This window comes from Beta vulgaris, chromosome 8, assembly GCF_026745355.1.
Source record: "Beta vulgaris subsp. vulgaris cultivar EL10 chromosome 8, EL10.2, whole genome shotgun sequence".
NCBI lineage: Eukaryota > Viridiplantae > Streptophyta > Magnoliopsida > Caryophyllales > Amaranthaceae > Beta > Beta vulgaris.
Window position 1 is genome coordinate 11,880,308 of NC_079209.1, and position 15,361 is coordinate 11,895,668.

Consider the following 15,361-nt stretch of genomic DNA (forward strand, 5'->3'; position numbering starts at 1 on the left):
CAAACACAAATAAATAAAAAGTCAAGCTAGAGGGGGCTTGCACACAAGCTCTGTCCCTAATTCAAACCCTTCGATCCAAATTCATAAGCCTCAAGTCTTAAACCTTTCAACCTTTCATCAATCCCAACTCCTTATTCAAAGTATGTCGAAGCCCGCTAATAAGTCGAAAACCCGAAAAGGCGGACTAGGCAAAAATTAGGGCACAAATAATATATAATAAAAAAAAATCAGATCAAGAACTACGAACGGTTTCCCCCACCCACCCTGCCACCCTCCCACCATCCCTAGCAGCCCCCCTCCCCCACATCTCGCAGCCCCTCCCCCCTTTCCCCACCCCCGTCGATTCCCCCCACCCCATTTGATTCCCGTCAATTTCCCCCACCCCGTCGATTTCCCCTCCTTCCCAACGATTTCCCCCATCCGCAACGATTTCCTTCCAATTCCTCTAGTCCCCATCAATTTCCTTCGAATCCCCCTTCCGTCGATTTCCTTCGAATTCCCCCACCCCGTCGATTTTGGTGTGTTGTGGTCTACTATGTGATGTGTGTTGCATGGGATGGGGGCTCTGTTGTGTGCTGCATGTGATGGGGATCATGGTTGGTGGTAACTTGTGTGAAAAGAAAGAAGGGGAAATTGTGTGCGGTGGCTAAGAGGGAGGGGGGAGGGGTTGCGGGGCTGCGAGGGAAGGGGGTTGTGAGGGGGGGGGGCGAAGGGGGCCTATGGGGGTGGGGGAAAGAGCAGGGGCTGCTCTGGTGGTGGGGAGGGGGCTGGGGTGGTGGAGGAGGGTTAGGGTTAGAAGGTTAGGGGCTTAGGGTTAAAGGGGTGAAGTAGGGTTAATGACTAACGAAAACTTAACATCGTTAGTCATTAAGGGAATTTCATGAATTATATTGAAATAGTAAGGGTACCTTGTGCAATTTTTAAAAAGCATGGGTACCCCATAAATTTCGAAAAACCACAAGGGTATGTGGTGAAAAAACCAACCAATTAATTATTTTTATATTAAAGTTACTAACCAGTTATTTCATGATGTAAATCTTTGATATATTCTAATCCTTCCTTCTTTTTATTTATATTTGTATATTATTATATGCTTGCATGGTTGTTTTATGCATTATTTTTATCACCCATATATTATATATGTTAATCAAGACCTAAAGAACCGTTCTAATACCATGTGGGCATTCCAATACCATGTGACCTTACTCTCTACATTTGTAATCGTTACAGTAGGGTGGTGGTGCTTGTGGAATCGTTACAAATGCAGGGAGTGAGGTCACATGGCATTGGAATGCCCATCTGGTACCCCCCCAACATTTGTAACAATATCATGACCACCGCCGCTACTACCTAATGGGCATTCCCTTACCATGTGACCTGACTCTCCACATTGGCCTCTGTTCCCACCACCTCCACCGCTTCTACTAGATGGAAATTCCCTTGCCATATGACTTCACTTTACTAGTGTATAGATTTTTAGGTTTGCATTAGTTGTTGGTCGAATTTCAGGAACGTAAATGTGATTTTAGGCCTATTTCGGCCTTTTCGAGTCATTTAACCCCAAAGTCGCTTTGAGTATGATAATATGAGGTATTATATAACTAGTGTGTAGATTTTTAGGTTTGCATTAGTTGTTTGTTGAGTTTTGAAAATATAAATGTCATTTTAGGCCTTTTTCAGCCCTTTCCCGTCCAATTTGTGCAGGGAGGTGGAGAGGTGCACTGGGAGGTGGGCAGCGACTTGGGGAAGTGTGTGAAGGGGAAGGCATGGTGGGGTGTCTATGTAGGGTGTGGTGAGTAGGGTGTGTTGGGGAGGGATCTATGCAGGGTGTGGTGGGGAGGGGAGGTGGGCAGGGGTGGTGGGGATGAGAGCTGGGCAGGGTGTGTTGGGGAGGGATTTGTGCAGGGTGTGGTGAGGAGGTAAGGTGGGGAGGGGAGGTGGGCAAGTGTGTTCAAGGGAGGGTAGGGATGGGGGTGTGTGAAGGGTGTGGGAGAGTTGTGATGGGGATGGGATGTGGGCAGCGTGTGTTATGGAGGGCTTTGTACAGGGTGTGGTTGGGAGGGGTACGGTGGTGGTTTGTTCACGGTGTGATGGGCAGGGGAGGTGGGCAGGTCTGTTTAGGGAGGGTAGAGTTGGGGGTCTCTATAGGGTGTGGGAAGGGTGTACTAGGGAGGGGAGGTGGGTAGGGTATGGGGAGGGGGGGAAGGGTGGTGCAGGATGTGGTGTGCAGGGGTGGGGAGGTGTGCAGTGGGCACGAGTGGTTGTGGGGAGGTGGGAGTGGGTGTGTGCAGGGTAGGAAGAGGAGCACATACCACCTCTGCCTACCTTGCACACACCCACACCCACCTCCCCACACCCACCCCACACTTCCCCACCCATGCACACCCCTGCCCACCCACATGCCCCTGCCCACCACACCCCACCCCACACCCCTGCCCCACACCCACCTCCATACCCACTCCCCACCCCTACACACGCCTCCCAAACCCCCTACACACACCTTCCCCCACCCTTGCACGCCCCTCCCCCACCCCTGCCAACCCTCCCTTTCCTCCTGCAACCCCCTCTCCACCCCTGCACACCCCTCCCCAACCCCCTACACAATCCTCCCCTACCTTGGCACACCCCACCCCACCTTGCATACCCCTCGCCTAACTCTCCCGACCTCTGCGCACCTCTCTACCCCGCACACCTCTACCCACCTACCCCGACCCCCCGTCAACCCCTCCCCAACCCCTGCAAAGTTGCCTATTTTGGCCTTTTCGCATATAATTATTATATTTCTAGTCCTTTAATCCCAAATTTTTTTGATCATGGTAATATAAGGTATAATATAACTAATATGTAGATTTTTAGGCTTGCATCTGTTGTTCGTCGAATTTCGAGAACGTAAATGTGATTTTAGGAATCATTTTGGCCGATTCGCGTTCAATTTGTACTTCTCGACTCATTTAACTCCGAACTATTTTTTAACATGATAATATGAGGTATAACATAACTAGTGTGTAGATTATTAAGCTTGCATTTGCTGTTGGTCGAATTTCGGGAACGTAAATGTGATTTTAGGTTTATTTTCGCCGATTCACATCCAATTTGTACTTCTCGAGTCATTTAACCCCAAATTATTTTTGAACATGATAATATGATGTATAATATAACTATTGTGTAGATTTTTAGGCTTACATTAGTTAGTGGTCGAATTTCGGGAATGTAAATGTGATTTTAGGTCTAATTTAGCCTTTTCGCGTCCAAGTATTATATTTTGAGTCATTTAACTCCAATTTTTTGTATGAATATGACTATATAAGGTATAATATAACTAGTGTGTAGATTTTTAACCTTCAATTTATTGGTGGTTGAATTTCGGGAAGGTAGATGTAATTTTTGGAATTATTAACTCTGGTAAATTTGAATTCTTATAGTATGTTTTATTCCTTGGTTGTTTTGAAAGGTTTATATGAATAGAAGTTTGAAGCGCTTCACCATGAAGGTATTAAATGAATCTCGGGATAAGTTGGCGACTTACCTTTGTGACGATTGCTAAATTATGAACATTTTGGCAGGATTTTGTGATATTATTTTCTTAATAATAATAATATGTACACTTTATCTCAATCCTATGTACACTTTATACATTATTTAAATATATTTTTTAAGTTATTTACAATTCATTTTTTAATGCATTTCGGTTATTTTTTTTTAGAAGGGAGGTGTTCGGTGGGGGGAGGGGGCAGCCACGGTAGGTGCTGGGTTGGACTAGGAGGTAGGCAGAGGGTGGGGAGGTGGGTGGTCTATGTGCGGGCAGGAGTTATGGGAGGTGGGAAGAGGGGGTGTGGGAGATGGTTTGTAGGTGGGCAGGTGGGTGGTCTGTGTGCGAGCAGGGGTGTGGGGAGGTGAGCAGGTGGGTCGGAATGGGGTGTGGGAAGGTGGGAAGGTGGTGTTGGCTGGGGGGGTCATGTGGTAGAAGGGGGTGAAGGGGGTGTGGGCTAGGGGTGCTGGGGAAGCAGGGCGTGGCCTGTGGGTAATGTTTTTTTAAAAAAAAAAAAATTAAAAGGGTTGCGGTTTTGGGCATAAACTGCAACCCTTCTATATTTGAAGGGTTGTGGTTTATGAACAAACGCAACCCTTTTGATAATAAACAATTGTGTTTTTTTATGAAACCGCAACCCTTCTAAAAGTGAAGGGCTGTCATTTTAATTTCCCCCCTTAACCACAACCCTTCAAGTAGTGAAGGGTTGCGGTCAAAAACCGCAACCCTTCCTTTTGGATGAAGGGTTGCTGGCCAAATACACAGTCCTCCGGGATGTTTTGACCGCAACCCTTACATATTTTTTCACTAGTGGTACTCAATAATGTCCGATGATTTAATCCTGTTTGCTTGCATAGTCCAGTCCATTCCATATCTGAATTTGCATATAGTTAGGCCCATGTCTACATTTGTATATGGTTAGGCCTACGTCTCCATCATGGTCAAGCCCATACTAGTCCAAAAACCATATACCCATTTCTAATCGTTTCCTATTTCCATTTCAATTTTCATTCTTCCATTTCCCATTTCAATTTCCCATTTCCATTTCTCATTTCGATAACATTACTTCTTAATATTTACGAGGTTTATTCGATTTTTGTTTAGGACAGGTCTTGACATTATAACTTAGGCACGTCCAATACAGAGGCAACAAGGTCAACCTATTCCCAGACTCGTAAAAAGAATTCTAACCTTTCAGATGAATCCTCCGAGACTTCTGAATCAACAACTTAGTGTTGTCATGGCTCGTATTCAACTGATGAACTGTCGTCTTGAGGAAAAAGGCAAAAAAATCAAGGCATTGAGACACAAATTGACAACTGAAGAAAGTGAAAAGGAAGACACTCCACCACCGCCACCTCCAATCATGTCCAAGATAAATTTGAGGTTCGAATAACTCGAGCAATTAATCTATTTAATTCCCACACTCGAGGGTCAGGCTCATGACCAAGAAACCTTTAATCCTGAACTAAGGGAAAATATTTCTAAAAAGGTAGCATTAGGTGAACTCCAAAAACTTCAAGGGGGTCGAATACCCAGATGTTCATTTGAGAGCCTTTTCCATCACAATGGCTCTCAAGGGCATGAGCAAGGACCTATTTGCTTATGTCATTCCCTTGATCTTGGATGTACATACATCTAAGTGGTTCAGATCACTAAATAAGACTAAGCTGAATGACTTGGTCTACATTAAAGAAGAGTTCTCAAACAATACATATATAATACTCAGCTTTCCATGGGTCTGCATGAGTTGGAGTTAACTAAATAAAACTCCAATGAAGACTTCGTCACCTTCCTTAACAGACGGAGGGGAAAAGGCCGCACAAATGACTAATATGCCAACTGAAGAGGACCAAGTCCGACTGGTGATCCGTAACTTGCAGCCCATGTATGGGGATCTTATCAAATTCCAACAAATAGAGTGTTTAATTTTAGGAAACTCTAAAAGGTAAGCCTATTGATCGAAGAGGAGGTACAAACCTCAATATGTAAGGGTTAAAATAACAAATCCTCTTTCAAGAATAGTAATAACAACCCTTCCAACTCCAAAGGCAATGATGTCAACGCTCTAGCTACTGAGAAGGGAGGTTATCCCAAGGGCGTGACATTATAAGAAACTTTCATAGGCTTTATCAAAGAGGAGCAATACAGCCTATTGGTGCTACTCTAGACCCTGGTCCTACTCCATACCCTGCACTTGAGAATAGGCACAGAAAGTAGAACCCTAATGCTTACTGCAAATACCATCAAGGAAATAGACATCCAACATCTGCATGTTGGGCCTTGAAGAATGCTCTACATGATATGGTTGATAATAGCAGACTTCCAATTCCGCCTGTAGCAATAGTTAACAACAACAGCAACCCCTTGGGCATCGTCTCAATGGTGCAGAGGGATTAGTCATTTAGCGCTAGTTTTCTAGGCTGAGTTTGAGAGTCCTCGCCTAGCTCTTTTATTTTCTTTCTTGTCGAGTCTATGTCATATAGGACTTTGTTTTAATAAGCCTTGCTCAATATATTTTTAATCAAAGGAAGTGCATTTTCATTTTCATTTTCATTGTCCTTTCATCATTTTATTTATGCTTCTAATTCAATGATGAACCTCAAATTACCTAAGTAACTTTGATTAATCAAAATAAAAAAAAAACTAAGAAAAAACTGGATATAGTTTGGATTAATAGTTATTCCCCTCTTTCCTGTATTCTTCCAAAAGCCATCATCCATATATATCCCCTCAAAATGAAAGCTCCAAGCCTTCTAATACCCTAAATCATCAATAACTTATGTGCAAGCCTTACTAGAAAAAAAAAATCAATGCCAGGCAAAAAAAAAACAAAAAAAGTAAAAAAAATTATAGTGCAAGAAAAAAAAACAAAAGCAAAAACAAAAGAAAACACATAAAACAAATGCAAAACCAAAAAAAAAAAAAAAACCAAAGGCAAATAAATAAAAATTCAAGTTAGGAGGTTGCATACAAGTTCTATCCCACATTCAAAACCTTTAATCAATGAAATCCTTAAAGCCTATATAACCCAAATACATGATCGTTACCTTATTCCAACCGATTAAACCTCCATCAAAACTTCAGACCTATAACCTTTAAAGCCTTTGGTCAACCCTAACTTTTTTTTCAAGGTGTGTTCAAACCCGCTAGGTTGAAAACCCGTCGAACTACGAAAAAAACAAAAGAGGAATCAAATCTAGAACTATGAATGTTCTGATTCTGCAAGATAAGTAGGAATCCTCACCTCGAGGTCCGACCGCTTTGATAAAATAAAATAAATTAAGGTATTATGATTTGACTTTTTACTATTCAGGAGCATACTCTTTCTAGATCCTGACACAAGCTCGAGCAGAACGTAGCCTCGTCAATGCCTTTTCCCACCTACATCTATATTTGAGTCACAAAATCTAAACCTTTTTATTTTTCAATCTGATATCTCTTTGCCTCTGAAGGACTCTCCGACAATTTCATGATTGATGGCGATATCTGGCTTTGCATGTATCAACTCTCAAAAGAAAATCACCCAGTGAAGAATTCTGAATAATGCTCAAGACAAGATCAAGTGTGTTCCAAGATAGGCTCGCAACACCTAATTCAAGACTAGATGACCCAAATTGGGGGCTTCCTATATATGTGGTGGTTCCTCCGAATCAAGTCAAACTCCCGAAAAGATGTAATATGTGGACCTCATTTATGGACCCCAGTTATTTACTAAAGACGGTTTTCAAAAATCATCCAATTTGTTTCCGATTATTCTACATATCCAGATCTCCTATCCTTGCAAATTCTTAACATTGCATTGCGTTACATACATCCTAGTCTTGCACAACCCCGACCTTGCATGACGTGTCATCTTGCTAAGCTTTGGATAACCTTAATCCTTGGTTTGCATCTCATGTATCCTTAGAGAGTCTAAGTTTGCTTCTTTGCATCATTATTTGCCTTATCTGAGTTGTTTGCACCTATCTGCTATTATCTTCTTCTATAGGTAATCAGATTGCTTGTAGTTATTGCCCTGCATACTAACTTTGTTTTGTAGAGACCAGGGTATATAAATCAGTTCTACACTGCAAAGTCTTTAGAATCGTCCTCCGTCCCGACACTATAAATTTTGACTTCCAGTTTCCTGAACCTCAATCAAAGTGGGGGCTTCTGTAGGCATATAATCATGTCTCCCCATTTAAGCATCCAATGATGAAACATACAGCAGGCTTAATTAATCCGACCCAAGGAAAAAGCAGTCTAAAAAGCCATCCCAAAACTATTTTTGACGTGTTTAAATATATTTTAATCCTGTTTTAAAGCCCAATTAATTTTTGATACTTAATTGTATTTTGACCCCATAAATAAAGTTTTGAGCTCAATCCTTTGAAGATGCCCAATAAATAATTATTCATGGTAATTAATTATTTTATTTGAAGTAAAACAAATCTTTTTTAAAATATATTTTCATAATTAAAATCGAATTTTATCTCGTAAAATCAGATATCCGTATTTAAAAGATAAAAGAAAGTCGCTAAAATGCATTTTATAAAAACGTTGTCTGATCTTGTTAGGCACAAGTTGGTGTGCTAGGCGCACTAAGCGTGTCAAGCGCACATTACCAACTGTCTCAGACACACCAAATCTGCACCTGACACGTGGCATTGTGCTTCTCACAGAGTCTTGCACCAGGCGCACTCCTCCCTGTCACGTGTAGGCTTCTTTTCTATCTTTTTTAGTATTTTCCTATAATAAAAGTAGTAAGCAAGGGTTCAACATCCACGATTAACTAGTAAAATAAAGACGATCTTGATTGACATCAATGAAGGAAAAGTAATGGGAACAGGATAAACACCACAATCACAAATTACATCCATATGTCAAGCAACATTAAGCTCTTTATCTCCTTTTTGCTCCCCTTTAATCTTGTAGGTTCCTGAAATTCCTACAGATCACAAAGATCAAATTTGATAAGAAAAGTCACATTTAGAAACGGAAATAATAACTTATTTGAACAAGAATATTATTAAGTAGAACAAATATTGAAGAAAGAGAAAAGACAACAACATAAGAGGTGAAATTGGAGAAAGAGATCCTAAAAAGAAAGACATAAGAGAATATTGCCCTAAAGTAATCTTTAGAATGAGATAAATCTCATTCTATCACTCTCCCTAGCAAGTAGAGGAAAACCAATAAATCAAAGTTTCACTAATAGGTCTCTAAAACAAATATTAGTGAGCCCCACACGTGCGTGCATAATAATGAGAATACATAATAATGATTCCAATCCCCACACACACACATACAAACTTTCTCAACAATTCTAAATCGAAATCTAAGAGTTTTTGTAATATTTTTGTATATTTGATGAGCATACATAATAATGATTCCAATCCTTGTTGGATTCACTGTTTTAAGGATGATAAATAATGTTATGAGTCTAGGAATTAATTGTTTTACTTAAGATTAATTAATAGACTTGGATAATTCTTATTTTTTGCATATAAATTAGTTTATATTCTTTTATAATTAATTTATTTAATTGTAGCTTGTGGAGAAATGGTTTTGAATTTAACCTAGTCATGTTATTTAAATCAATTATTACATGTGTTCGAATGTTATATGTTATAAATTACTTTGAATTAACCTAATAACATGGAATATTATTTTGAATAAAAATGAATTCCATGATATTAGTTGGAGTATTTTTTTGTTGTTGTTCTACAGGTTGAATGATTTAAATCGTTGAAGTAACGCAATAACGAATCGGGATATAAAGAAGGAAACTGAATTCAAGATATTGTTCCTGGATTATAGGAAGACTGGAAACTTATGGGCCAGCCAATTCCTAAAATCTAGCACTAGGGGAAAAAAAAGGAAGGGTTGCGCAGGAAGGGCTGCGCTTTTCTTCAAAAGCGCAGCCCTACATAGCAGAAGGGCTGCACTTTTGAAGCAAAGCGCAGCCCTTCACTTAGTAGGGCTGCGCTTTTTAAGTGAAGGGCTGCGCTTTTCTTCAAAAGCGCAGCCCTTATGCTATGTAGGGTTGCGCTTTTGAAGAAAAGCGCAGCCCTTCCTGCGCAACCCTTCCTTTTTTTCCCCTAGTGCTAGATTTTAGGAACTGACTGGCCCATCAGTTTCCAGTCTTCCTATAATCCAGGAACAGTATCTTGAATTCAGTTTCCTTCTTTATATCCCGGTTCGTTATTGCGTTACTTCAACGATTTAAATCATTCAACCTGTAGAACAACAACAAAAAAATACTCCAACTAATATCATGGAATTCATTTTTATTCAAAATAAAAAGGAAGGGTTGCCCTTCTTAAAAAAATTTGAAATAAAAAACTCGCGCGCTTTAAATATTAAGCGGGCTTCGTCAAATATATTATCCCTCGTTCTCTCTCCTCTCTCACGTCCCTCCTCCCTTTCCTCCTTCTCTCACGTCCCTCCTCCCTTTCCTCCTCCTCTCTTCTCTCTCAAAAACTCCCCGAAAAGTTGCGACAAAAGCATGAAATGATTTGCACGAATCATGCCGACGGAGTCCGATTACCTATTGTGATACCTTTTCGGAAGCGGAACGGGCCAACGAGTCAAACTCACCGCTAAGTCGTGACGTTTAGGCTTTTTAAGCCATCCGAGTTCGTTTAAGGCACCAAATAGGCATTTTAAGTTTTTCCGATTTTTTTTTCTTAATTATGTATTAGGGTTTTGTTTTATGTATTTAAATATTATTAGGTTAATGTTTGGAGGTAGTTCTTGTATTTTCAGATCTATAATTTCTTAATCTTTGTTTTGATTAATGTTCTTGTATTTTCAGATCTATAATTTCTTCTCTTCTGTATATTAGTTTTTGTTCCTTTTCATTTCGTTCTTTTTTTTTTGTTTTGGGTTTAGTTGCCTTGTAGATCTATAATTTCTTCTCTTATGTATATTTGGGTTTAGTTGCATTGTAGATCTGTAATTTCTTCTCTTCTGTAATTTCTTCTCTTCTGGATTTGGATGGTTTACTTTAAAGTTTAATGCAAATGTTAAAATTCAGAAAATGTGAGATTAATAGTAAGAAAATGTCGAAAAAACTTTTTTTTTTTTTTTGGTAGGAAGGGCTGCGCTTTTACCTAAAAAGCGCAGCCCTTCCTTGTGAAGGGCTGCGCTTATCTAGCGCAGCCCTACTTAAAAAGTGAAGGGCTGCTATTGAAAGGGTTGCTGTCAAAAAGTGCAGCCCTACAGGCCTTTTTCAGCGCAACCCTTCTTCATTTTTCCACTAGTGTAGGAGATCTAACTAACTACCAAACAATCTGCCTCAACAACTAGCTCCACATTGTTTTTATCGAGTAATGGTTGAATGTACATGGAATTAGTGGGAGAGCTTCATTTATAATAAGTTGTAATAACTATTATAAATAAAAGGGTAAGGTTTCTTCCTAAAGAAGTGTGGAAGAGAACCTTGTTAAAAGTAACTTCTTGTGTTCTCCTTTACTATCTATTATCTTTATTAGCTTTCAAGTTTTTATTATCCGCAAAAAGTTTAAAAATCTCAACAATTACAATTCAACCCCCCCCCCCCTCCTCTTGTAGTTGATCTAATGTTTATACTAAACTAACAACTGCTATCATAGACGAAGTTTATGCTCACCCATGTTCAATGGCAAGCATTATCCATATTGGAAGAATCGTATCGAAATCTTCATTAAGGCTGAAAATTATCAAGTACGGAGAGTCATTGAAATAGGTGACTTTGAAGTTACTGAGAAGAATGAAAAAGGCGAGTCGGTTCCTAAACCTCTCTCAAAATATGATGAAGATGACTTCGACAAAATGGAGATGAACAACCTAGCCAAGAAGATTCTCCACTGTGGACTTGGTCCCCACGAACACAACAGAAACATGGGATGTAAGACTGTCAATCAAATATGGGAACTTCTCCAAGTGACACACGAAGGAATAAGCGAAGTCGAATGATCAAATATAGACATGCTCATGCACAAATATGAGTTGTTCCAGATGAAACCTAAAGAGTCAGTTCATGATATACTCACAAGATTCTCCAACATTATCAATGAACTTGACTCTCTAGGAAAGTCTATCACTCCAGAGGAACAGGTTCGAAAGGTTCTAAGGAGTCTTCCACAAGTTGTCAAATGGATAGCCAAAGTAAGAGTTAAGCATATATGAAGGGACTAAAGTTTGCTTTTTTTCACCTTTAAGGGACTATTCTTTTTTTCTTCACCTTTTAGGACTTGTGATTAGTTTTCCGGCAACTTAACTACTATATAACCCACCTAAGCATTTGAAGTACAGTAAAAAAAAGAAAAATAAATTGCAAGTCAAAAACAACAGTTTGAAGCAGAGAGCTTGATGTAAGGTCATTATAAAAGCTCTTTAAACATAAACAGAGTTTATAACATCTCTCTTTCAACAAAAAGTTCTTCTACTCAAGCTCTACTTATTTCAAATTATCTTTTTCCATCTTCTATCTTCCATCCTGTTTAATTTAAATAAAAAAATGTGGTTAAGTTGCACACCATGATAACGAACAAGTATTAAAACATGAAGTGGAGGAGTTGAAACATGAATTGAAGCATAAGTTGAAGAAATGCATATTTTTCTTATCATTAGTAATTCTAATATCAATTTTTGTTTTCATGTTCAAGTAATTAGAATATTACTAATTATGCTAGGATTATACTTACTTACCTTGCCTTAGTCAATATAGAACAATTGTGTTTGTCTCTTGTATAATTAACCCATTTGATCCAATTGTGTTGAGTTTGATGCTTTGGTTGACTGACTCCCAACGATATTGATGAACTGTGCAGTAGAAAAATCACGTTGAAAAGCTTGTATTACTAATGATTTGCAATTAAACAATTATGTGAACATTTTCTTAATGAAATCTAACCTCTGCTTGCCACTGAAAACCACTTGGATAAGTGTACACTCCAACACCTTTGTTGTGTGGAGCAATTGAGCATTGAGTTTGTTGTGTTGAAGGCTTCACTAGTGTTGTTGAGACACAATTCTTTTGCTTCTTTTTCTTCCTGGGTGTTGTTATTGGTTTCTTGAGAACTTTTATGCAACCTGGTTGCTTTGACGGGGCAACACATTTTCTTTTGTTGTGCCCCACCTCCCCACAATTGCTGCATTTGTTTATTTGACCTTTCCTTGACAGCTTACAACCATCAACCTCCCCTAGAGATGGCTTTCTCTTTACAGTGGGTCTATTGTGGATTTTCTAAAATGAAGGTGCTTCAATTGGTGGGTAACATGAAGCTTTTAGGTAATATTGCTTACTAAAATAGGCTGATACGTAATGCTCAGGAAGTTCATGTGCCTTCCATATTGCAGCAACACCATGGTGGCAAGGCACACCACTAATTTGCCATGCATTACAACTACATGTTTTGTCCAGCAAATTCACCACATACCTAGTCTGTGTTGCTCCTTCTCTCACACCATATGAAAAGTGGCCATCCCAGAATGCACCCCAACCCCTAGCATCTAACTTATATTTTTCTAACTTAGCTTGAATTCTAGGATAAATTTCAATGTCTTTCTTCAATATATAATCTCTCTTAACATGTAATCTCTCCATTAAACCTTCTCTAATGTCCTCTAGCATTGTAATTATTGGTTTGTGCCTTGATGACAAAATATAAGCATTAAACACTTCATTCATATTATTATCTATACTATCACAATGGGGTATGGTTGTGAAGAAAGCCCTTACCCATTTCCTGTGGTTTCTCTTCCTCAAATCCTTCTCTGTTGAGATTGATATGTTTGCAAAGAGCTTCATGTTTGCCTCAAACTCATTTTCAGTAGTGCTTTTTGCAACCTTCCAAAAGGCCCTTCTGTATTGTAAACCACCTCCAAATACTTGCCTAAAATTGCAATAAACGTGTCTTGCACAACATCTTGTTTCTGCCCTTGGCCAAATGAGTGACACTGCCTTCAAAAGCCTTTTTGCTGATCAGACATGATTGTATATCCCCGCCCATCAGATGTGCCAAGGCCATCAGCTAAAAGTTGAAAGAACCAACTCCAAGTATCAGTATCCTCAACTTCCACACAAGCCCATGCTATTGGGAACATCTGATTGTTTCCATCCCTTCCAACAGCTACTAGTAGTTGGTCACCAAATGGCCCTTTTAGAAAACATCCATCTATGCCAAAGAAAGGTCGACAACCGCTAAAAATCCCCTCTTAAGTGCATCAAAACACAAGTATAGTCTTTGAAACACACCACCATTCATGCTGAATTTGATTGTGTTATTTGGATTAGACCTTTTGATCTCTGCAGCATATCTGTGAAGCAGACCATATTGCTCCTTATACTCACCAAGTATTAAATTTTGAGCTTGTCTCCTTGCCTTGAGAGCTAGCCACAATGATGCTTTGATTCCCCATACAGACCATATAGTTTCTACTATTTCTTGACATTTCATATACGGATTCACTTTGAATTTAGAGTGGTATGTGCTTGCTATCCAAGATGCTCTGATCTTTTTAACTCTTGATAGCCTTCTGCAAATATGTTGAGGCACAAGAGTCTTTACAACTAGATGACCTTTGCCTTTAACAAGAGAAATCCATATGTAGAATGGACACTTTTTTCCTGCACACTTTGCCCCAAGTCTCTTTGCATCATTCTTGGTGTAGTCCACATCCCTTCCAATTGAGAGACAATAATTTGTCATTGTTTTTCTGAATTCATTTGCATCTTCAAATTGTTGGCCCAAAAAAAAGGGCATTCTTTTTGTATCAAGCCAACAATTAAGCCCTTAGCATGACCCCTTTTATGTGATTTTTTGTTATTGTAGTTGGCCAGCAAATGCCCACAATCATCCTCATCCTCTGATGTAGGAGGACTTTCAAAGTCAGAAGAGTCATCCTCATAGTCACTCCCCAAATTATCAATTGATTTTCCCTTCCTTTCTACTAACCTGTTCAAACTTTCTAACTCTTCTTGGTATGCTATCTCTTCTTTTCTCACATTTTGTTCTCTCCCTAGCCTCTCTGACTTCATCATCTTCATTATCAGAACCATCCTCATCGTAGTCTATGACATCATTTACCTCAATCCCATATCTAACACCTCCCCTTCTTGATCACTATCTTCTAGTTCTACATCATTACTTTCTTGCTCCACAGTCAAGTCTTGAATTTCATCTCCAGCAGAAAGAATTTCAACGTCCCTTTCTAACATACAACTAACCTCGCCAAAGGATACATGCTTGTATTTAAGAATGTTTTCCTCATGCTCATGTTCCGTGAAAGCATCTAACATCCTACAGTTGGTTAAGCAACTCAAGAAATTCCCAAATGTATCATCATCATAACCTACCATCCTAACTCGACAATCGAGATTATTTAGAGGGTCACAATAATGGAGCATCACGATGTCATTATAACCCAAGAATCAATCATAGCTTTCAAATACAAAGGATCAAAGTCAGAAGGAAGATCATTAACGACCTTTACAAAGCCACCTTTATATATCAATCCAAACTTATCTGTCCACTTTCCCCCATGGTGTAATATTATACTCATGGGAATATCCATATCTGCAAGCAAATTAGTGGTGAGGATATCACAATAAGGAAATTGTGCAAAATAGAATTCAAAATATATAAAATTAAGTGCATCAACATGAATATAAACTCACTTACATACATAATCAAATATAAGTACATAATTTGAAAGATAACAAAAAGAATATAAGACCTTCAAATACAAACCTACAGTTTAAAATCTTATTTATAACAATATTGGCTACTTATTAATAACAAAAAGAATACAAGACCTTCAAACACAAACCTACAGGCGATGATCCATGACATGAGTTTTGCA

At 39.1% G+C, this 15,361-nt stretch overlaps 1 protein-coding gene across 1 annotated transcript; it reads right to left on the bottom strand.

Annotated features, from left to right (window-relative positions):
• Positions 1-12,743: 12,743 nt before the first annotated feature.
• On the bottom strand, positions 12,744-14,208 carry LOC104882872 (uncharacterized). The gene is made up of 3 exons (XM_010667288.2): positions 13,796-14,208; positions 13,488-13,700; positions 12,744-13,392 (listed from the first exon to the last, which is right to left on the bottom strand). The coding sequence occupies exons 1-3, from the start codon at positions 14,206-14,208 to the stop codon at positions 12,744-12,746; spliced, it is 1,275 nt and encodes a 424-aa protein (XP_010665590.2).
• Between the last annotated feature and the right edge of the window lie 1,153 nt (positions 14,209-15,361).

Bases quoted from the DNA above. Each gene is read 5' to 3' on its own strand.
- LOC104882872 (XM_010667288.2), bottom strand. From the start codon at position 14,208: ATGACAAATTATTGTCTCTCAATTGGAAGGGATGTGGACTACACCAAG. The intron at 13,701-13,795 runs GTCTAATCCAAA...GGGGATTTTTAG, and splicing joins TATGCTGCAGAGATCAAAAG to CGGTTGTCGACCTTTCTTTG. The intron at 13,393-13,487 runs GTCTGATCAGCA...TTGCAATTTTAG, and splicing joins GGGCGGGGATATACAATCAT to GCAAGTATTTGGAGGTGGTT.